The sequence below is a fragment of the Podarcis muralis genome, chromosome 2 (genome assembly GCF_964188315.1).
Source record: "Podarcis muralis chromosome 2, rPodMur119.hap1.1, whole genome shotgun sequence".
Lineage (NCBI taxonomy): Eukaryota > Metazoa > Chordata > Lepidosauria > Squamata > Lacertidae > Podarcis > Podarcis muralis.
In genome coordinates, this window is record NC_135656.1 from 77,078,522 (window position 1) to 77,101,186 (window position 22,665).

Consider the following 22,665-nt stretch of genomic DNA (forward strand, 5'->3'; position numbering starts at 1 on the left):
TAAGTACCTGCTGCCGTTCCACTGACGTCATTGTAGGAGTGATGCTAACAGACCGGGTAGCATCCATGCTGTTTTTGGTCAGTGCTAGAGGTTGATCCATGGGTAAGCTTGGGATTGAGGCATATATGTGGTTGGTGTGAAGGCTCATTGTTGGTGCAGCAGCCCGTTCTATTGGACTGCGACTTCTGTCTCTGTGCTCTTTTCGATAATCCCCATTGGCAGCCTTCATTCTAAGAGAAAAACAGACAAGGCCATTATTCAAGCCTGACACATTTAATTCACTCATGAAGAAGAAGAAAGATTTCAGCATGCTCTTTTTTATCCATTGTCTTTACTCAAGCACATGAGCAAGCGCACACACAAAATTCAACAGCTGAACTGACACTTGGCATGAACAATAGTTTTGGGGGTTTGGGGTTTTTTTTAAAAAAGGGGGTGATTACTTGTTAACCACAGTTAGCTGTTTGGACAAGCTGCAGAGAAAAATAATAATCAATTGACCTTGCTCAGTCAACGTCCTCATCAAAACGCACATTTTACACCCCCATTTTATGAACAGACGTTCTGTTTTACTATTGACAAATAGTGATCAAAATGCATTAAATGTCAAGCTTCATTTGATTCTAGTCACTCACGTTTTTGTTAATAACAAAGAACATTTTGTTAAAATCTACTGTTTTCCATCGCCCCTTAAAAGCAGTGGCATTTTTCACTGAGTATTGGAATCCTTGGCAGCGTGATCCAGCATGCACACTGGCAAGCAAAGCAAGTGAGAAAGTATGGGTGTGCACACAGAGAGAGAGAGAGAAAGAGAGCAGGAGATAGGGCTGAAAATGAAGACAAGGAATTGCTACACAATAGAGCTGTGGGGGCTTCCTTTTCCAACATTTTCCACAGACTACTTCCCACAGCAACAAATGCAGGTAGAGAGAACAGACACATTTTCAAATGCCTGCTTGTCATACTTTTAGGTGTACACTTGCAAAATACTGAACGTACAACTGAAGAACACGGCATGGGGCTGTGAACAGTGGATTTCACTCCCCAGTCACAAAACACTGATGGAATATTACCACTGCCAAACCTGGATATAGTAAAGCTACTTCCACAGAAGGACACACTTTGTTTATTTCTCCAGTCTTACGAAGTCATTTTGCAGTTAATTTATTTCAGCAGTTCTGCTCAAACTAAAAAAATATATATATAGCTTTTCAGTGAGATACTAATTGCATGTTGTAACTGCTCTTAAATAAAAAAAGTTTTGTTTACAAAATATTAGTGCATTTGGCACACAATCTTTGTAAACACAGGCAATTCCTTGAAATAAATGCTAGCTATACAAAAAAGGGTCCCTTATAATTTGCTGACTTCAACAGGGCAAAACAGACCGATAATTAACAGTTATCAAAATTACTACGTGTTGTTGTTGTTAAGGATTTAAAATGTCAAATCATGCTTTCATTCCCGCTCTTCTCTGAAACATACAAAGAAAACCAAGGTCTCCATGACATTGTGAGTGTGCATCATGTGGAGGGGTTGGGAGCAGCCTTCACCACTTGAGATCTTCCCTTTATAAATGGCAGCTTTGTCCTTTGTGAGGGCATTTGGGGCTAACTTACTGATGCCTTGCATTTTGCTCGGATACTTACATGCAGGCTTGCACAATCAGCTCACTGGCTGCCACCTCCAGAGCTGTTCCCAACTGCAAGGGGTTCTTTACCTGTGATTCCTGTACTGAAGTGGGTTGGATTAAATGACCCTTGAGTCCCTTCCAACTCTAAATTCCATGATATATTAGAGGTAAAAACAAAAAAACAAACTACAGCATGTTGCAATGAAAGCAGTTAAAGAGGCAAAGGCAAGTATGCCACCAGAGGTAAGTTGGTTAAGGAAAGGAAGACATATCTTGCAACCTTCCTTATGTCTAGGGATGTGTGGGATTTTATATTGAGCTGCATCCATCCTATTGGAAAATGTGAACATGTACAGCAGCCCAAGCAGACAATTTTGCTGCCGTGCACTGCTAGTTGGCAACAGCAGCATTCTCCATAACCTGAGATCTTTACACAATATCATAGTTTGTGCTGAATTAAAGTATAAAAAAACTTCCTCCATTACCACTAAGAATGAGATAAAACTGCCAGCAACTTAAAACAGTTCTTCCCTAACTCTATCTATCTATCTATCTATCTATCTATCTATCTATCTATCTATCTATCTATCTATCTATCTAAAAAAAAAAAAAGATTTAGCTAAAGGAGAGTTCCTGTGTGACTTAAAAGTGCACAGTGAATTGTGACTATTAGTTGATCAAATAAACGTAGTTTATACTGAACTTTATTTTGTTGCTGTTGGCTTTTGATACATGCATTTATTTACCTTTTTGGCTCATCTACTACTAATAAAATGTGCAACTTTACTGACCGCATGAATTCCATAATGAGGTATGAACATAGTACCTGATTTGAGTCTTTCTATAGCAATTATACCTTTAAGTTTGTTTTCACGTATGGACAGATCATCTTGAAGGGCTTGGTTACTATACAACACCCCCCTCTCCCCCTTTATCTTCCCTTTTATCTTTAAAGCAGATATTGTTTTCCATGATTTCCCCCAGTGAATCATAACCCAGGCTCCTAGCACTTACCCAAGCATCATGTGCTCAGATGGACGACATACCAAAACCACACACATCCTGACGGCTAGAACCAAACTGCTGCGCAGATTTTTTTATCTTTGCTAATTCAAAGCAATGTTTGGAGCCCATGCATTAAAAAATGGTTCTAGGAGTAGTTACGACACATATTGTCCTTAAACGATTCTTGTGTTGTAGAACTGTTAATGCTGCCCACTCAGTTTACTGGAACAGAGCAATGGGTAATTCACACCCATCCTGGAGAAATGACTAGCTTTGCCAACTGTTTAAGGAAAAAGGGAGAAAGATAGAGCAAGAGAGAGGCCCAGAAAGGGGGGACTGTTCTCTTACGCTCACTTCCAGTGCACAGCTCTTAACAGAGGAGTAGCCAAAAGCATTGCTGAGAAAAAGCTAAAATCGTACAGTCTTTTTAGCAGAAAGTGTCCGTTCATGTTGGCCTGATTTTAAGATATGCACCATGAAGGTTAACTGATGCCATTTTACACTTGGCAATAAAGGTAAAAAGGTAAAGGGACCCCTGACCATTAGGTCCAGTTGTGGCCGACTCTGGCAATACTGGCTGCCAAATATTGAGGGGGACGACAACAACGACAAAATAATTTCTCATTCTTCCAAAGTGTTTATGTGACTTGTGAGGCATTCCTAAACACACTTACAGTGGTACCTCGGGTTAAGAACTTAATTCGTTCTGGAGGTACGTTCTTAACCTGAAACTGTTCTTAACCTGAGGTACCACTTTAGCTAATGGGGCCGCCACGCTGCCACCGTGTGATTTCTGTTCTCATCCTGAAGCAAAGTTCTTAACCCGAGGTACTATTTCTGGGTTAGCAGAGTCTGTAACCTGAAGCGTCTGTAACATGAGGTACCACTGTACTAGAGAAAGCCTAACTGAACGCAGCAGGATTTACTTCTGACGAAACATGCATATGGTATATGTTGAATAGCCAAAATTTCGTCCAATAGCCGAAATCAAAAAGAAAGAAAAACACAACTTTTGGGGGGAAGTCTGACTGACTGGTGGTCTCCCGACACCGTAACCATCCACCCACCCACCCAATGAGGTCCGCTGGAGAATCTCTTCTCCAAGGGTCCTCACTACCTTTGAAATGATGAGGGTGACAAGTGGAGACACCTTTGGAATTATTTCCCAGGAAAATCACCTGGCACCTGCATTACCCGTTCAGTGCCAGGCAGAGATGTTTTTATTCTCCCGGACCTTTTAAAGTAGATCTCAACTAATCCATACTGCTTGAATTTGATGTTTTACCATTGTTTATTATGCATTATTTCTGATACATGCGAACGAATAAAAAAAAATACTTCGTCAGACATGCCTAGGTGAGCAGCTATCAGCAAATCTGCACTAGTTTCTGATGCTTTCTGATAAAAGTCCGTTAAACTGCAAGCACACCATGGCCCAATCCAGCGTAAGTTAAATGTGACTATGTATGAAAAGTTGCTACTCAAAGTGGTGGAGTCCATTCTACCAACCCTTAGGAGTATACCACGCCACTGACACTGCATGTCAAGACTTAATTTCAAAATGCGGATGTGGCTTACACTTCGAATACTCTCTAAACATATCTATTACCCTTACTTTAAAATTTCCAACAACTATTTCCTTATTCTTCAGACCCTGTGCCTCAGATCCCAACTTCACTGTTCCCAGTGAAGTGCCTCAGATCCCAACTTCATATTCAGTAGCTAATAATTCTAAAAGGTCTGTAAGTAAACCAATCATTCTTTTCAGCTATCTCTGCAAGATACATTGTCAATTCACTTTGTACACTTCATATAGTCTTCTGGAAACTAATAAATTGGGGGGGGGGGATTTAGTAAGGAACCTTTATTCTGTTCCAACCAGGCCCAGCTGTTCCACACACAGTATTAAAAATAATACAACCTATTTGTTCTTTCTCGCCCAACTTTGCACACAAAGATGTGCCATTTCAAGAGTGTACTATGTGTCTAAAGCATTGCCAAAAAGAACTTTTGGCAAGTACTTTGGCTGGGAAAACGTCTACTTTTTTGCCCATTTAGTCATGTTTATGAAGAGAGAAGCAGGTGGATAGCTTTCATATTTGGCCTCAGGGTAAGTATACTGCTCAGTAAAGGCACCCAGAATTTTCACATGCCAGCCAGAAACCTGAATTCAACAGTCAATTGAATGATAGTTTCCCAGGGTCAAGTGTTGAACATCCTAGCCTGCCAGACAAAATGAGCTTTCCTAGCTTGAGTTTCAGTCCAGTGTGAGTTTAATGGTCAAAATTCTTAAAGAGTCAGGAGTGAAGCCAACAAGCATCAGTATGTAAAATACAGAAAAGGAGCCAGAAATAGTTGCATTTGTCCCCTCAAAGCCAACTGGAAGACCTCCTAACTGACCTTGTCCAGAACCCTAAACAGCTTTCAAAAAAAGCCATTTTATACTACTGCTCCTTTCTAACATATTATTAAAACACTGGACGAGGAAATGAATAATCCTGTTACCAATTAATGCAATGAGAATTTAACACCATATGTAACCACTATATAATATGTCTTAAACTATTTTTACAATGGTAATCCAGGCTTAGCATATCTCACTTGCAAAACTATTTTATTTCTTTAATTTTAAAGCATTTATAAACTGCTTACTATTTTACTACTACTACTACTACTCATATATTATTTATACCCCGCCCATCTGGCTGGGTTTCCCCAGTCACTCTGGGAGGCTTCCAACAAAATATTAAAAATACAATAGAACATCAAACATTAAAAACTTCCCTAAACCGGGCTGCCTTCAGATGTCTTCTAAAAGTCAGATAGTTGTTTATTTCCTTGACATCTGATGAGAGGGCATTTCCCAGGGTGGGCGCCACCACCAAGAAGGCCCTCTGTCTGGTTTACTGTAACTTCGCTTCTCATGGTGAGGGAACCACCAGAAGGCTCTCAGCGCTGGAGCTACTAAATAGCCTGTTTAAAAATCTCTAAGTTATTTTGTTCCCTTTTTAATTTGTCATACTGTACTTATGTAATAAAAAAATAGGGTTGCATCCAATGAAGACATTAGTGGAAGAATTTCCACCTGTGCAACCAAGTTTTAATCGCTTTGATCCCTCTGCTAAATCTGTTCTGGGTGTTCCCCAACCCTTCAGAGCAGATTTAGAGGACAAAGAGTCACATTGCACAGATGGAAGTATTTATACTAACAGGTAACCTTTGCTAGATACCACCCAAAGATAATTAAAATGGAATTAAAAATACCGTATTTTTCGCACGATTGGACGCACCGGACCATAGGACACACCTAGTTTTCAGGGGGGGAAATCAAGGAAAAAATATGATTCCCCCCCCCCCCCAGCTCTGGGAGCAGTGGACAGGCTGCACGCCAGTTTGATTGACTCAGCCAGTCAGTCCCTTCTCCCTCCTTGGGGAAAAGCCCCCAAGAGCCGCTCGCTCTTTAAAGGGTGCGCGGCTCCTGCGGGCTTTTCTGCGAGGTGGGGGAATTCCCCCACCTCCTAGAAAAGCCAGCAGAAGCCACTGAGCCTCTTTAAAGAGCGTGCGGCTTTTGCCTGCTTTTGCGGGAGGTGGGGGAATTCCCCCATCTCCCGCAAAAGCCCACAGGAGGGTTGGAGAGTAGCGGGAAGGCGTCGCGCGCCTTCCTGCTGCCCCCCATCCTCTGGGGCTGGCGATGGGGGAAGCGCTGCTTTTCCCCCGCCAGCCTCAAAGAGCAGACTCTCCTGGCTTCAGCGGAAGCAACGGGAAGCCTCCGGAGCGCAGGCTTCGGAGGCTTTGCCTTGCTATCGCTGAAGCCTGGGAGCCTGCATTCGCTCCATAGGACGCACACACATTTCCCCTTAGTTTTTAAGACGGAAAAACTGCGTCCTATGGTGCGAAAAATACGGTAACTACTGTGACAAAGAAAATAGCACATATGAATTTACATCTTCTCCACACACACCAACTTGGTAAACAAAAGCCCATTTTTTGCAGAAATCAGTCATATCTGTGTCTCATACACACATTTATTAGTTCAGACTAATAAGAGAAGAACAAAGAAGAGATAGCAAACCCTTCCCTTTTGCAAAAATGAGTGAATGAAAATTAGGAAGTTCCACCCCTTCACCATTCCAATTTCTTCCTTACAATATAAACATGGAGCTAGCTGGATATATTTCTTTTCTTTCTTTCTCTATATGTTTTATCTTTTTTAAAATATACAGATCCAAAACAAAACAGTTGCCACTTTCCCCTCCCCAGAGAACTGTACAGCAAAGTGACATTAAGAAATATTAACTCCATTCTAATGCCATATTCCATTCAGGTTGTAAGTCCTCATCATAATGTAAAATATGTATTCAGCAGAAAACGCAATAAATATTAATGTATGTAGTAAAGCAAAACCAGTTTTCTCTAAAATTGCCTTTCCTTAGAGATCTTCATCTCCTTATGAAATGGACTGTGGTCCACAGAAGATTATGCCACAATTGTTAGTCTTTAAGGCAGCACACGACACATTCCTCAACAACACTGCATCTTTATCAGAGGAAGCTAAAAGGTGTGAAAAATCAATATAGATTAGTAAAGAACAGAGCACCAGGTCAGTGGTTTTCAACCACTGTGCCGTGGCACCCTGGGGTGCACTGAATGACGGTTAGGGGGGCCACGGACAACACTGGCCACTGTCCCTCTTTCCTTCCCTCCCTCCTCTGATGCCCTCTCATGTCTCTGCCTCCCAAAGGTTTGCACAGATGTTTGTTGCAGCAGCCCTGGCTACAAGCTCCCCAGGCAAATGGTTCTTCTGGGGCTGGCCACAAGGTGCTGGTTGTCAGGAACTGAGGCAGCGCAGAAACCAGGGGTGGCTGCAGCGGCTACCTGGAGAACTCCCAAGAAGAGGGGAGAGCAGAGGAGCTGAGGGAACACTCCACAAGGGAGGGAGTTCAAAAAAGGGTGAGAGGCTGCCAGCTCTGCAGGCAAGGGGTGACATAACTGGGCTCCTAAGCCCCACAGGGGTGCCACACAGAAAGAATGCAGTTGGTCAAGGGAGCCGTGGACTCAAAAAGGTTGAAAACCTCTGCCCTAGGTAACTGGAAGGGAATGATATCAGCAAGAGGCACCTTTTATTAGCAAAGGGCAGAAAAGCTCTTGCTGTTTGCATATACTCAAATTTAGGGTGAAATTGTGATTTGGTCACTTACACTCCTACATGCAACCCATAGCCAAATCTATCTGTCTGTCTGTCTGTCTGTCTATCATCTATCTATATCTATCTATCTATCTATCTATCTATCTATCTATCTATCTATCATCTATCTATCTATCATCTATCTATCACCTATCTATCAATCATCTATCTATCATCTATCTATCTATCATCTATCTATCTATCTATCTATCTATCTATCTATCTATCTATCTATCTATCTATATCTATCATCTAGAAAGGCTGTTTTCTGCTGCTCCAGAGAAGCGGACACGGAGCAATGGATCCAAACTACAAGAAAGAAGATTCCACCTAAACATTAGGAAGAACTTCCTGACAGTAAGAGCTGTTCGACAGTGGAATTTGCTGCCAAGGAGTGTGGTGGAGTCTCCTTCTTTGGAGGTCTTTAAGCAGAGGCTTGACAACCATATGTCAGGAGTGCTCTGATGGTGTTTCCTGCTTGGCAGGGGGTTGGACTCGATGGCCCTTGTGGTCTCTTCCAACTCTATGATTCTATGATTCTATGATCTATCTATCATCTATCTATCTATCTATCTATCATCTATCTATCAGGGCTAAATTATTATTTGAGTCAAGGCTAAGCCCCAGAACACATGTAGGATATCCATGGATTTCCATTGTTTTATTATGTACCGTTTCCCAGAAAATACTACTACTAATCCACATAGATATAAGCAAACAGAGAGGTAAATTTCTGTATGCAATAAGGCAGCTCTCTCTCAGAACAGTATAATGTTCCCACACTGGGCTTAATGAGATTATAGCATAAAAGTAATCACCTGATTGAGACAGGGCTGCAGCTCAGGGGAAGAGCCTATGTGTTGCATTGCAGAAGGGTCCCAGGTTCAAACCTCAGCACATCCAGGTAGGGCTGAGAGGGGACCAAGATCAATACTCTGGAGAGCTGCTGCCAGTCAGCAAAATCAATGCTGCACAATATAGTAATATTGCCAAGCACATTTATGATACTATATAAACAAACAACTGAACTCCGGATGATCTGGAACCAAAAGCCACAGACAGGACCAAGACACTTCTGTTGGGTTACAATAGTTGGGTTAGCTGTTTCACAGTATTTGCTTCCCTTAAAAAAATAAAGGAAAAGTGTCAGCTTTGAATTCAGAAGCCTACCAAATGGAAGGTCTTCTAGATGCAATGCTGTTCCGTGAAGTGTTCACAGGAGGCAGCTTGGAGGGGTCAATGTCCCTTTGCCCCCACTAAAATATTTGGGGGCCGCCCCCCAAAGTTGATTAGTATTGCCATTCAAATGGTATGTGTCACATCTTGTGATCAATTATGTGGGGTGGGGCTTAACTGTCACCCTCCCCAATATTTTATTCAAGTGGCAGCCCTGGAAGTGTTTGCAACCTGGGTTAGTGGTTCTCCATTCCCCACCCAAATACAGAGACGAACAAGCACTGGGGAACCATCCACAATAATCACTTGTGATTTAGGGGTCTCTAGCCCAATCTGAATCTGTATTTTTTTTTATATATAGAAAAAAATGCTTGGAGTTCTCAGGAGTTTGAGCAAGAGCTCACAAGCTACATAAAAGTCAAACTCAGGTCACATGTTGCCTACCTCCTGAGGTTATAATTAATCACATATAACTCCCTGTATCAGTCAGCTGCCTGCTGAACTGATGGGAAAATGGTAAATAGAATTCAGCTCTGTATATAATTTGGTGCGCAGCCACACAGGCAAAGTAACTGTAGGCATGCAATGCTTGAATGTATATAGCCTAACTAACCATGTAAAGTTTAAAGCATACATTCATTTTTTGTTTACAAAACAGCTTATACTTTAATTCTTTTACATTCTGCTACATAAAACTCATATAGTATGAAAGCAAAGCAGAAAATCTAAAAAGACAGCTCAGTTTCTGCTGTCCCTTATATATCTGTTTTGTGGTATTTTTTATGCACTTAAGTGACTAATAATAGAACTGTCCTGCAAAAATCTAAAGGAAGAGGTTGAATAAATGAAATCAGAAACTTCACCCACTTACTTTTTTTAATCTTTTGCAATTTTCTTTAATGAAAAACATTAAACTAAAACATGCTTGCACCTACCTTTGCATCAACCCACCCACCACAGGATGAAATCCTGTCAGTCTATATCATGCACTGAAGGAACTGACCCCAGTCTCTCCTCTCCAAATGTAGGAAACCATGTGCACATTGATATTTGATGTGTGGTTTGGGAGCAGGGATGGGGGAAAGAGAGAAATGTTGCATTGGACAACCACGTGCGATAGGTGCTTAATCCATATTCACAACTGAGGATAGGAAAACATTTGCAACCATATTTAAAACATAATAAAGATTAACCCGTGTGTAGGAAAAGGTGAATGGCTCAGGAGAAGACCACACAACTCCTCGTACCCTGACTTCAAAAATGCACAATTACATTTTGCAGGCTGTCACATGACAATAACATTTCATTGCCACCTGAGCCTGCCTTGTCCCAATTAGAAAAATAACACCTTTGCGTACACTGGAGTCTAACAGCATGAGATTCACTGTTTAGCAATAGTTACAGTCACTGAGCTCCTCTTTACTTCACCAGCTAAGGAGGGTGACTAAAGGTGTTAGCAACATGAATCTGATGTATAATTGGGAAGAAAATCACTGCTCCCTCTCCAAAAGAGAGCTACTGATCCACTCTTCTACTTCTCTGTTCAGCACTTAGTTTAAATTAATTACAGCTGAAAATATGGCACTGCCATCTGGTATGAAAAAGCAAGGATCAGGGAATAAAATGAAAGCTCTCCCTCCCCCCCTCTTTTTGTACTAACCTCACTTTAATCATTGCCAAAGAGCATGAAGACAGCCCTGCGTCCTCCCACAAGAAAGCCTTGGGCCTCACAAACTTGGCAGGCCCTTCCCTGCACAAAAAGCTCAGCAGGCAGAAGTCATTTCAAAATAAGAGCTTTTCCCTCCAGGATAAGCTGTACTCAAAAGCAACAAGGATGGATTTCTGCTGCACTTGTTGAACACCATCTCTGGGGAAACCTCCCTTCTCTTCCAGAGCAAGGTTTTCATGCTTGTGGAAGTGAGTCTCTCCCCCTTGTCTCCACCAAAAAGGGGAGGGGGAACTGTGCTTCGGGTCTCCCCCATGGAGACAGGTTAGCTGGTGGCTAAAAGATCAAAAGAAAAGTTGGGGGATGGAAGAGGAGAGAAGAAAGCAAAACCATAGGGGAACCACAAGTAGGCTTAAAGTTCCCTAAGCACCAACACCTGGGAAGAATAAACCTCATATATTTATTGATTTATTTATTAAATTAGTATGCTGCCCTTCATCCGAGGATCACAAGGCAGTTCATAACATAAAAATACAAAGGAAAGACACAAAATATGTAATAAAGCTAGTACTTCCCCATTGCACCAGTCATCAGTGCAACTAGAGGACTTCACTGTACTTTACATGGTGTCTCCAGAGAATTTTACATATCACTTGGGAAGGGGCAGGCGAACAAATGTCGGTTACTGGAAGAAGCAAAGATCACCATTGTCAAAGCAATGATTCTTCAACATCAACTTGGTCATGTCTGATTATCGTCTTCCAAAGCAACCACTCTATTCCCAACTTAAGAATGGTAACCATAATGCTGGTGGACAAAAAAAGAGGTTTAAAGATGCCCTCAAGACTAATCTTAAAAAATGAGGGATAAACACCGACAACTGGGATTCACTGGCCTGAGGGTGCTCCAACGGGAGAAAAGCCTTTACTGAAGGCGTCATGGACTTTGAAGAAGCAGAGATTTAGGATGAAAGGGAGAAAAAAATTGAGAGGAAGGCACGTTTGGCAAATCTTCACAGTGATCAACTCCCGCCCCGAAACCTATGTCCTCATTGTAAGAGGTGTGGATCCATAACTGGCCTCCACAGTCATTTACGGACACACTGTTAAAACCGTGTTCATGGAAGACAATCTTACTCGGCTACAAGTGATCGCCAAAGAAGGAACACGACGTGGCACAACAACGAAAGCAGCAAGCTGGCACTCTGACTACAACAACCTCCATGTGGCCCTTTTGGGGGTCAACCCAGGCAGGTTTGGCTTTGTAAATGTTTGCTTCCATTGCTTGCCAAGACAGTTTAAGCATCCCAAATGCAGCCCTTGATCGAACCACTGGCCTATTCAGCGCTCCATATGTACATTTGGCTGCCTTCATCCAATGAAGAAGGTGAATGTTGGAAGATTAGGGACAGATAAAAGAAAGTACTTCTTCAAGCCACAGGAGACAGTGATGGCCACCAACCTGGATGGCTTTAAAAGGCCATGATGGATGTGCTCTGCCTCTACAGCTGGCAACGGTAACACTTCTGAATGCAAGTTGCTAGGAATCACAGGAGGGGAGAGTATTCTTGTGCTCAAATCCTGCTTGCCTGTGAGAAACCTGCATCTGGTTGGCTAGTGTGAGAACAGGATGCTGGACTAAATGGACCATTGGTCTGACCCAATAGGCTTTTCTTATGTTCTTATGCAATGCAATTAGTCTATTTGAACATTTGTGCAGTGGAATAAATTTTGGTATGCATGTTAAAAGGCACATTTCGTGGATTATTATTTCAAGTTCAAACACTAGCTTGACCACCACATTTTCAAAGGAAAACTGCAAAATGCAAGGCAGTAAACTATCTCCATTGAAGCATGGACATTAGTGTGCACCTTGAGATTCCTTTCAAGAAAAAACCTAACTCAGTCTCCACACTCATTTTCAAGATGGCTAAGAGCCAGTGAGGGCTCTCACACAGTCCAGGGGTAGTCAATGTGGTTGTCAGCTCTCATCAGCCCCTGCGATCACAGCCAATGGGTCAGAGTGGTGGGAACTCGAGTCCAAAGGCACCACTTTGGCTACCCCTAAAGCAGTCAAATCTCAAAAGCTGAGATAAGAACCTGGACCATGGCAATATATTTATATTCACAATACTAAAAACAAAATGAAGAGAGAGCTAACCTAATCATTCTAATTAACTAGTAAATCAATCCATATATCAGACATGCAGATTTGTCAATCAGGCTGCCCTGAGTGAAAAGAGTGCTCAGTGTTGACTGCATTTATTGATGGACTTAAATCAGAACAAGGATCAGGGCTGATCACTCCTGCTTCCCTTCCCTCCTCCTTCCACTGAATGAGAATGCTGGTTTGTATTAAGCTAGAGTCTTCTAATGCATCACAAACAGGGGAATAATGTTGATAGAGCCTATAGTGATTTCTGAACTGGGCAATGTCAAATAATAAAACTAAATCACAAAGGAGGGGGAAATATCCAGATAGTGTAGTCCTAACCTGCAGATACATTAGCTGGAGGAAATTAGGAAGAAATGGAGATGCCTTTCTGTGGAGCTGCCTGCTGGGTTCCAGCGGCACAGAACTACCACTTGCAGTCAGGCATGGTAACCTTGTTTCCATTCAATTCATTTCGTTTTTTGCCCATGTGAAACTGGCATAATTAATGCCTCGTTAGCATTTTAAAAGGGAAATTAAGGAAAACAGGATCCTACACCCATCCCACAACTCTCACCCTAACCAGTAATGAGTTTTGGAAGGGCCACTTCACACACACTCAGCTCATTTAGGATTGCACTCTTAAATATGCACATTTGTTGTTATAGAGGAAAATCTTCTAACGCTGCCCAGTGTGAAATAAATCATGAAGGTACATTAAATGGGAGGCCCTTATATTTGACCAGTCAAAGATATGTTAAAGAAACTATCTTTATAGACTGTGGGGAGGGGGAAATCCACTTTGATATCCCACAAATTGCTGTTCTCTTAATGTTTCAGCTACAGGCTTCTGGTCTCCAAATATATTTATTTATTTTTTAAACACTTATATACTGATTTATATAATAAAAAAAATACAGCAATACAAAACAATACAAAGTCTAATGTAGTTCAATAACCACTGTATAACATTATCCGGCTGCAGGCTTTCCACAACAGCTTAGTATTAATGGCCCAGAAATGCTTGAGGGAAACAAGTAAGTTTTAAACATACATTAAAGGCAGAACAAAGTTGGCACTTGCCATTATTTCCGTGGGGGGGGGGGAGTGTTATTCCACATGGTTGGCGCCACCAACAGCAAGGCCCTCATGCAGGTAGCCACAAGATTGGATTTCTGATGGCTGAATCACTATCAAGAGGGCCTCAACTATGATCTCAGTGAACAAACAGTATGTGAAACTCCCCCCCCCCCAAGTTACCCTAACATTTCAAATGGGGTAATAAAGAGGTAGTAATGATAAAATGTTTAATCATTGTCAAATATTGAACCGAAGTATCTTAATTGGCTTAAAGATTCAAGATTAGAGCCAAAACAACTTGTGTAACCTTTTAGCACTCCAGAACCCTGCTCCTGAGTGAGTGTTAACACTTGGCAGTTTTAGGCAGAATTAATGCCAGTTTGGAGGTGGGGATATTGTAGCAGATTGCAGTATAAGACCAAACAAAAGAATATTCTCAAGTCCATCACTTTTTGTCTAGGGAAAAAAATTATTATTCAACTAAAAGAAAACATAAGGTTTTATTCCAAATCCTGACTTTACAGTCATTGTCTATAGCAACAGTGTCCATAACATTCAAACTCTCAGGAGTGCAACTTTCTAGTAAACGGTACATCTGTCAAACTGCAGGAAACATCTGGGAAAATGATTGAACGAAAAGGAGCAAGTTTAAAACTTGTGCTCCATAAGCTTACAGCACACAATCTAGAGCAACCCTGTGAAGTTAGCATGCATATAGACTCAGTTGAAATGAATGGGACCAGCATGTGTACAGAATGGTAACCAGTGGTGTTTTGTTAGATCTGTTGTATATTGTCCCCCTTTATTTGTTTGCATTGAGTATTTATTTGCTTAGTATCACAATACCACCATTGTGGTATGCAACGCAATAATAAAACCAAAGCAAGTAAAGTTCTTTAAAAAATCAATACTGCCTACAAGTAACTTTATCCTTTTGTGAAAGCTTGTAAAAATGATAAATTTACAACACCCAATGGAATTTATAAAATTTCAGAGCCTGCATAACTACAATGGGTAGAATATTCCACAAGGCAAGAGCTACTGTGCTGAAGGACCTAGTCCAAGCTGCCATGGAATGAACCTCCATTTAGCTCCAGAAGGGTCCCCTGTAGATGACCGTGAGCAGACAGGTATAAGGCAATCCCTCAAATATCGTTGTCCCAAGTTGTTTAGGTAACCCCAGCCACAAAGTCATGCTGCCCCATTCTGCTGCCCCAGTTGCAGCTTCCTAATCTATTTTAAGAGGAGCCCCACATACAATATATTGCAATAATCCTACACAAGGTGACCAATGCATGACGCAGTGTAATAAGCTGTCCCTGTTAAGGAATGGCCATAGCTGGTGCATCAGCCAAAACTGGTAGAAAGCAATCCAAGCTACCATGCGAACTAAGCCCCCAAGTCACAATGATGGATCAAAGAAGACTCCTAGATTCTTTCTTCAAAGGGAGTGAAACCCCATCCAGAACAGTAAACTGACCTATATCCCAGACAGTTTTATCATGTTTCAATTTATTGGCTCTCATCTATCCCACCACTGTACCCAGATATCACAGAGAAACAGAGCTGGGTCTAATCAGCATACTCCTTATGATGCTCCCAATAGTTTCCTGTAGATGTTAAACAGCATGGGCTCCAAGTGCAGTTGCCACAGGGGTGACAGGCAAATGCCCTAGTGCTATTCTATGAAACCGACCCCCAATTCCCCCAATTATTATATCGCAGAGCAAGTCCAGGAAGATACCATGGTCAATTACTTCCAAGGCCGCTAAACAAAGGGTCATCCATCAGGGCAACCAAGGCTGGTTCAATCCCAAAGCCAAGCGAAAACCAGAATGGGAGCGTTCTATATAAACCAGTACTCTCCAAGAATGTGTGCCATTGTGCAACCACAATGCTCAGCCACCTTGCTCAAAAAGGGAATGTCAACAACTAGACGTTAGATATCTAAAACCATAGGGCTGCACTACTGCCTCCTTAAGAATGGCAGGCACTGCTGTCCCATGTAAAGACACATTCACACTGTTTTAGCGATATTTTCTATACAGTGGTTGTGGTGGGGAACGGTTCGCACCCATATACAACATGGTACGTAGAAGGTACTTATAAAGTTATTGAATGCCTACTTTGGCTCTTGCTTGTAAGTTTAAATGTAATAAGAGAGACATGTGCACTACATTTTCATACAATGGTGTATACTATATTATAGTAGCATAGATGCAATAATCATACTGTGGCCATCTTTATTCTTTTTTAAAATATCACATTTCACACAGCATATGCTTTTTCCACTTAACCATTACATATCTTGTGGTAAACACTGTACAACCATTTAATACATTTATATTGCTTCTCCTAGGAGGTGAGGAGGGGTGAGGCAGCCAGCATCAATGACATCACTGCAATACAAGCATCACTGGTTGCCAGGGTGTTTCCACGCCCAATTTAAAGTCCTGGTTTTAAGTGTTAAATGGTTTGGGCTCAAGCTCTTTGCTGCCCACACACTGAGATCAGCATCAGAGACTCTACTTCAGTGTCCATTTTCTCTCCTAGGTCAGTGAGGTGGGCAGTCCCACCATGGTTGTGGAATTATCTCCCGTCAAATCTGTGTCATGTTAATACACTGCAGGAGGCTCTAAAAACGTGTATTATAAAAATATTACGTCTTTGAGGCAGGTTTTGTTGATGCATTGTCCAGATGCTCTTTTGTTTTGTTTTTAACAGGCCTGTCTATTAATAGTTCATAGATGGTTTAAATACCATGAGTTGCTTTGGACAAGCTTGCCCAGAAAACAAAGTTTTAAAATATCACAACAAACAAATAAATAAAATACACCACCCACTTCCAAATACAAACAACAAGGCAATAGTAGCAAAATGCTGAAACAACACCTGGATCAACAGGTAAAAACTATTGTCTTCATTTTAAAGCAACAAAACAAGTCAGCATCTTGGACTGAAGCAGCAACCAAGCCACTGTCTGTACTGCACAACTTAGCACATGTTTAAGAAACAAGAAAACACCTTCATGTGGTGAGCTGGTAGATTATGTTCACTCTTGGAACCATTCCAGCGAAGACGGTAATTGTCAGCTTGAGCAAATCATTTACAATTGGTTTATAGTAAGAGTATGGAGGACAGAAACTTACTTAACTGCCACAGTCTCTGTGCCATCCCACCTGCATTTCCCCAGCTGGTCCTTTATTTTGAAGCCATGGGCTATGGAAAAGATTGGGAGATTCACGAAGTAGAATACATATGCTGTCCAAAGCTGTGTATGGGCAAAACTCCTGCACTACAGTTCATTCATGAGATGTGCATGCATCTATGTGAAGATCGTCTCTGCATAAAAACAATGTCACACATGGAGGTGATCTTGGTCTTTATAATTATAGTACATGCCAATTTCCCAAAAATTTTGTCTGGAACCAAAAGACCAGACATGTAATAATAATTTGTTATTATTTAACAACAAATAATTTACCTGAAATCCTCATGAGATCAAGTTCTTATATGCAGTCCAGTATATCAATAATTAAAAATTGCAACCCTAAGAGCAGCAACTTAGATATAACCTCAACAGAAACAAGAATGATGTGGCTTTCAATATGCGGAGAGAAGACACTGTTTGCAATAAGAAGGCAAAGGAGGAATAAAAATTACCTTATGCCAACAAGCATACACTCTTAGGTTGCCCATGAGAAAAGAATAACTGATTCATTCATTCCATCATCACCAAAGCTAGTCAACCATAAGTGCTGTTTCTGAAGGTTTGCATTTCACTCACATGGTAACATTGGTAAAAATACTCACTAAACCGAAATGACAAGTCACAGAACAGCCGTACACACATTAAAAAAACCCAATTTTTAATAGCAGCTGCTCATGAAGTGAGCAGGAGAAGAACAACAAAGAACAGGATTTTGGCACCTTATTAAAAACAATGGCTTGGTGCTTATCATGCCAACAGTGCATTGCAAGGCCCATGTAGAGCACACCCACCACCAAGCTTGCATTAGTTCTTTGCAGAACAACATAAAACTAAAGGCTACATCAATCATATGCACCACAGTCAGAGGCACAGCACAAGAGGCCAATCAAAGTTGGACCACTAGAAATCCTCTCCCTAATGAACCACCAATGGAATTCCAGGAAATTCTGCAGCTCACCACTGAATTTTTAATACAGTGGTACCTCAGGTTACATATGCTTCAGGTTGCATACACTTCAGGTTACAGACTCCGCTAACCCAGAAATAGTACCTTTGCTTCAGGATGAGAACAGAAATCGTGCTCCAGCGGCGCGGCAGCAGCGGGAGGCCCCATTAGCTAAAGTGGTGCTTCAGGTTAAGAACAGTTTCAGGTTAAGAACGGACCTCCGGAACAAATTAAGTACTTAACCCGAGGTACCACTGTACACTAAACTCTACCTACATTATTACCAATAAAGAGATGCTGAAACCACTGAAGTTTGAATCCAAACCATAAGCACATTCTACGGTTGGGTTGTGTAATTACGAGGTCTTAGCAACAACAAGGAAAAAAATGTAATGTTAATTAACAATATTCCATCAAGGCTTGCTATACAACCCTCTTCTTGCTGCAAAGACCGGTTAAAGCCTCCTATTTACAGGCTCAACGAATAAGTTTTAAAAGTACACACAGCTGTGGCTTCCCCCACTCCTTTCTTAACTCTTTGATACTTTCAGAGTTTGCTCATTTTATTTGTTACATAGCAAAGAAAGTGACCTAAGGAGAGATTATCAAGCTTTCTGCCTCTGTGCAAGGACTCTTAAGGCAGAAATGATGCCTGCTGGGAAAAGGCTGATGTCAGCTCTTAAGAGCTCCCTGCAAGGATAAGGAGGCCTTTGTTTTCAGCTGAACTGTGAAAATGAGAAAATACCTCCAGCCTGACAAACAAGAAACCCACACAACATAGGTCAGGCCTGAGACCTTTGTTTAAAGGGACAACACTGCATTAGTGTTACACTTGCACTGCAACATCCAGACACTTTCAACGTTAAACAGAAGCTGCTCCAAAATAAACCAGGTGCATCTTTAAAGGTTACGAAAGGTCCCACAGGTTAAAGGTGACAGTTGGTATGAGTTCTCCTCCACTCCTCACCAAAAGATCTCTTTGCATCTTCACTGAAACCACATACACAGGAACTTACACCAAGAAATCTAAATGATTTTTTTTAGTGGAAATCAGAAGTCAATATATAATCTGATTTTTAGGCTGATGTTATTATTCCTCCTTAGTTGAATAGCTCTGATATGTTAGTGAAGCTGTGTAAGTTTTCCAGCTTGCCTTTTTCTGAGGCAGAAAGGTTTTTGGAATAGATGGCACCCTGGGGTTACAGTCTAAAACACATAGATGGTTTCCATGCCGCGGAAGCCTGCTCTACAGCTTGGGCTGAATGAGATATTACCAGTTTTCTGGGCCCCTATCTTGACGTGGGACATGGCACCAAGGCAAGGCTTGCACCTTTGTCAGGTCATTTCCGTTTTCCTTACTAAGACACAACTCTGAACATAGTTAAATGTGCATCTGAAGCTGATGGAAGAGTGCTTTTTGTGGAACAAAGTAATATTCTATCAGACATTCTGTTTGTCAGAACTCTGTATGCAATACACACACACACATTTAAAGTTTCAACATGTTTTTCATTCCATTTGCTTTTTCAGGAGTTGCAAACTGGCTTTATTATCGTGTAATGTTCAATGACAGAAGTCCTACAGTAGACTAGACTATCTGGAAGATGAGTAAACATAGCTCATTAAAAGCTGCATTCAACAACTTAGGAGGTGTATCATACCACTTAAGTATATAATTGTGGTTGTACACATGATTTAACACAATGCAGGCCTGCCTACTGCAATGCACATATGCACAAATGAATTTAGCTTAAAGTGAAGACATACACACAGGAAGTGGAGGACCATAACCAAAAACAAGGGGTCTCTTTTGTGAACTTACAAAAAATGTATTCAAGTGAAAATGCTGATAGCCAAAAACTCTTTAGCTAATGTATTTATGATTTATCACCTATTATACCAGACAGGATGCAAATTCCTACTTCCCGCTGTAAACAAACCAATACATACATACAAAAGGGTAGTTCAGCTTTCTGATGACTACATATCATTTAATCCTACAGTGACTTTTGCAATTGCCAACAAGTGGGGCACCAATGAAGAAAAAACAACAACCCTTAACATGTAGTTTATTAAAATAGAGGAGTAATTTATTTTTTTCCTTTATGGCCAAAATATTTTACATTGGAGTTTTTTTCTAGTAGGGCCCAATATAATTTGAATTCTCCAACTTATTTGTAACGCCATTAAATGTTGCCAGCAAGTTGGCAGCTTTTCCTGATTACATAAGAAAGTAAAAGCCAAACTCTATATTTGCACAATATTTTGTTTCTCACATTTACAGTACCGCTAATAAAAGCCCTTTCTGGATCTGATGGTTGTCAAGTGTTAAAAAGTGAATTTCTGTAAAATAATAATAATAATAATAATAATAATAATAATAATTTATTATTTGTACCCCGCCCATCTGGCTGGGTTTCCCCAGCCACTCTGGGCGGCTTCCATAGAAACCAAAAAACACTAAAATATCACACATTAAAAACTTCCCTGAACAGGGCTGCCTTAAGATGTCTTCTGAATGTCAGGTAGTTGTTTATCACTTTGACATCTGGTGGGAGGGCGTTCCACAGGGTGGGCGCCACTAATCTAAATGATTATAGTTTTGAGTGAAAACGCCATGAAAATTCTGCTTTATAGCTTTGAGAAAAGTGATTCTAAAGGTGTTGCATGACTCTGCAGATAGACAGGAGTTTGAAATGCTGAAGTGGAACCATCTACCCAACTGCTAGTTGTATTTCGTTTCCTTTATTTTTGTGAATTTGGAAGTCACATAGTTCCCCTCCCTTCCTCTTCTAAATTATGTAATAATTCAAACATAGCCTCGTTTTTTCCTATCTAAAGTTGTGTGGCAGTTGAAACAGAGTAACTCATTTCTTGGTGTGTGTGATTACAAATTTCACTCTTAAGGAGTGATTTTAAGTAGTTTAACTGGGAGTAATCACCGCATGTAAAAAAGAAAGAAAGAAAGAGTGGGAGAACTGTTTCTGAGAGTTTTTATTGCTTTGGTACTCAAGCTCTTATTTGTAAGAAATTCCAAGCCTGCAATCTGCAGGCCTCTGAATAACACTGCTGTGATTTATTTGAGGATAAAATGCCTCAGTCCACATCTTATGACTGAATGCAACAATCCAAAGCTGAGTGGAATGTGTGGAACGCAGAGGGCTTCTTGAGCTGAGGCAGCAGGGAACAGTACACAGTTATCAAGTTGGCTCTGGCTGGAATACTCCAATCACTTCCTCTAGTCAGGAATGAAAGGAATTCTCTCAGCGCCTACACTTCATGCCAGCTACAGCTGCTTCCCTAGGAATGAGAAAACTAAATGGATGGAAAACCCGTTTTCTTCCTTTCCAGTAACCCACATTTTACCTGCAAAGTGAAATACTCTGCTGGCATGTGAAAATGGAAGCACGTTAACTAGTGTTTAGCAACAACTGCAGCTTGAGCAGCTGTTGCTGTGTGCAGTCTGCTGAGCAGCTGTTCTAAAAGTTCCTGGCCTTTAGAAGGAGGAGGGGAAAAAACACTAAAAATGCAAAGCATCTATTCTCACATCAGGGTAGAGAGTCTTAAAGCATAGGATATATAAAATATAAAGCAGGATGGAAATGAAATGAATGATGATGATATCCCATGGGGGGTGGGGAACGGTACCTAGACTTTCAACTGCAGCAATTGTAACCTAGGTTTAAGGTGCCATTTGGCAATTAGGTTATATATCTGAGTTTCTAACACTGCCTGTGGCTTGTCATTTTTCAAAACAAAATTAAAATCTGGGTGAAAACACATTGGAAGCCGTATAAATAGTAAAGCAAACTTACAGATGGGGACTGAACATTCGACTCATTTTAGAGACGTGTTCGTTTTCACAGTCTAGGTCATCATCTCCTTGGTCCATACTGAACCTCCTCTTGCAAGGACTGATCGGGGGTGGCCCTGTCCTATGGTTGGTTACAGCCGCTGATACTGGGAGGGACTGCATTCTGGGTTCTCCTCTTAGAGCAGCTTCACCTACAGGGGAAAAAACAGAGGAAACCATGGGTTTAAAAAAATGTCATAAAAAGAAACACAAAACAAATGGTATCCTTTAAAGTCTGTACCTCCTTAAAGCAAAGTGTTTGATAAATCAATAGGATGCTTGCCTTGTCAGGGTTGTTTAAGATTTTAAACTGTGGTCAGAAGCTAAATATTCGTTTTCTTAAAATAAAACATGACTTCTACAAACAAAATACTTGTTAAAATTTAGTTTCTGAAACATAAACATTGGAATAAAACAGCAGAGGAAGAGAGGTCGGGAAATACAGTTGACTCATCTCAGGTGCACTTAAGGTCTAAACTGACGCATAATATTTATAGCATTTTTATTGGCAGACATACCTTTTTTGTAAGACGGAACAATCCAACACTGAGTTTCATGCACTTGAGATTACAACTTAAGCAATCAACTTTAAACAATTTAATTCCTAACTGTTTTGAAGAGGAGGTCCTAAGCTCAATTCCTAGCATCTCCAGCTAAAACAGACAGACACTGCCAGTCAGTGTAGACAATACTGAGCTAGACAGGTCAATGGTATATTTCAGTAAAAGGTATAAGGCAGCTTACTATGAAGATGCAGCA

General features: G+C 41.0%; 1 protein-coding gene across 4 annotated transcripts in view; it reads right to left on the reverse strand.

Moving 5' to 3' along the window:
• Window positions 1-22,665, reverse strand: part of VGLL4 (vestigial like family member 4) — a 100,275-nt gene that overhangs the window by 7,742 nt on the left and 69,868 nt on the right. For 2 of the 4 annotated variants that reach the window (XM_028718897.2, XM_028718895.2), the window contains 2 exons: window positions 21,869-22,058; window positions 8-230 (listed from right to left, as the gene is read on the reverse strand). In XM_028718897.2, the coding sequence (XP_028574730.1) occupies window positions 8-230; window positions 21,869-22,058 (413 nt within the window). Of the gene's footprint in view, window positions 1-7; window positions 231-10,659; window positions 10,775-21,868; window positions 22,059-22,665 lie in introns of those variants that run through there. The other 2 variants (XM_028718896.2, XM_077924831.1) reach the window with 2 other exon arrangements.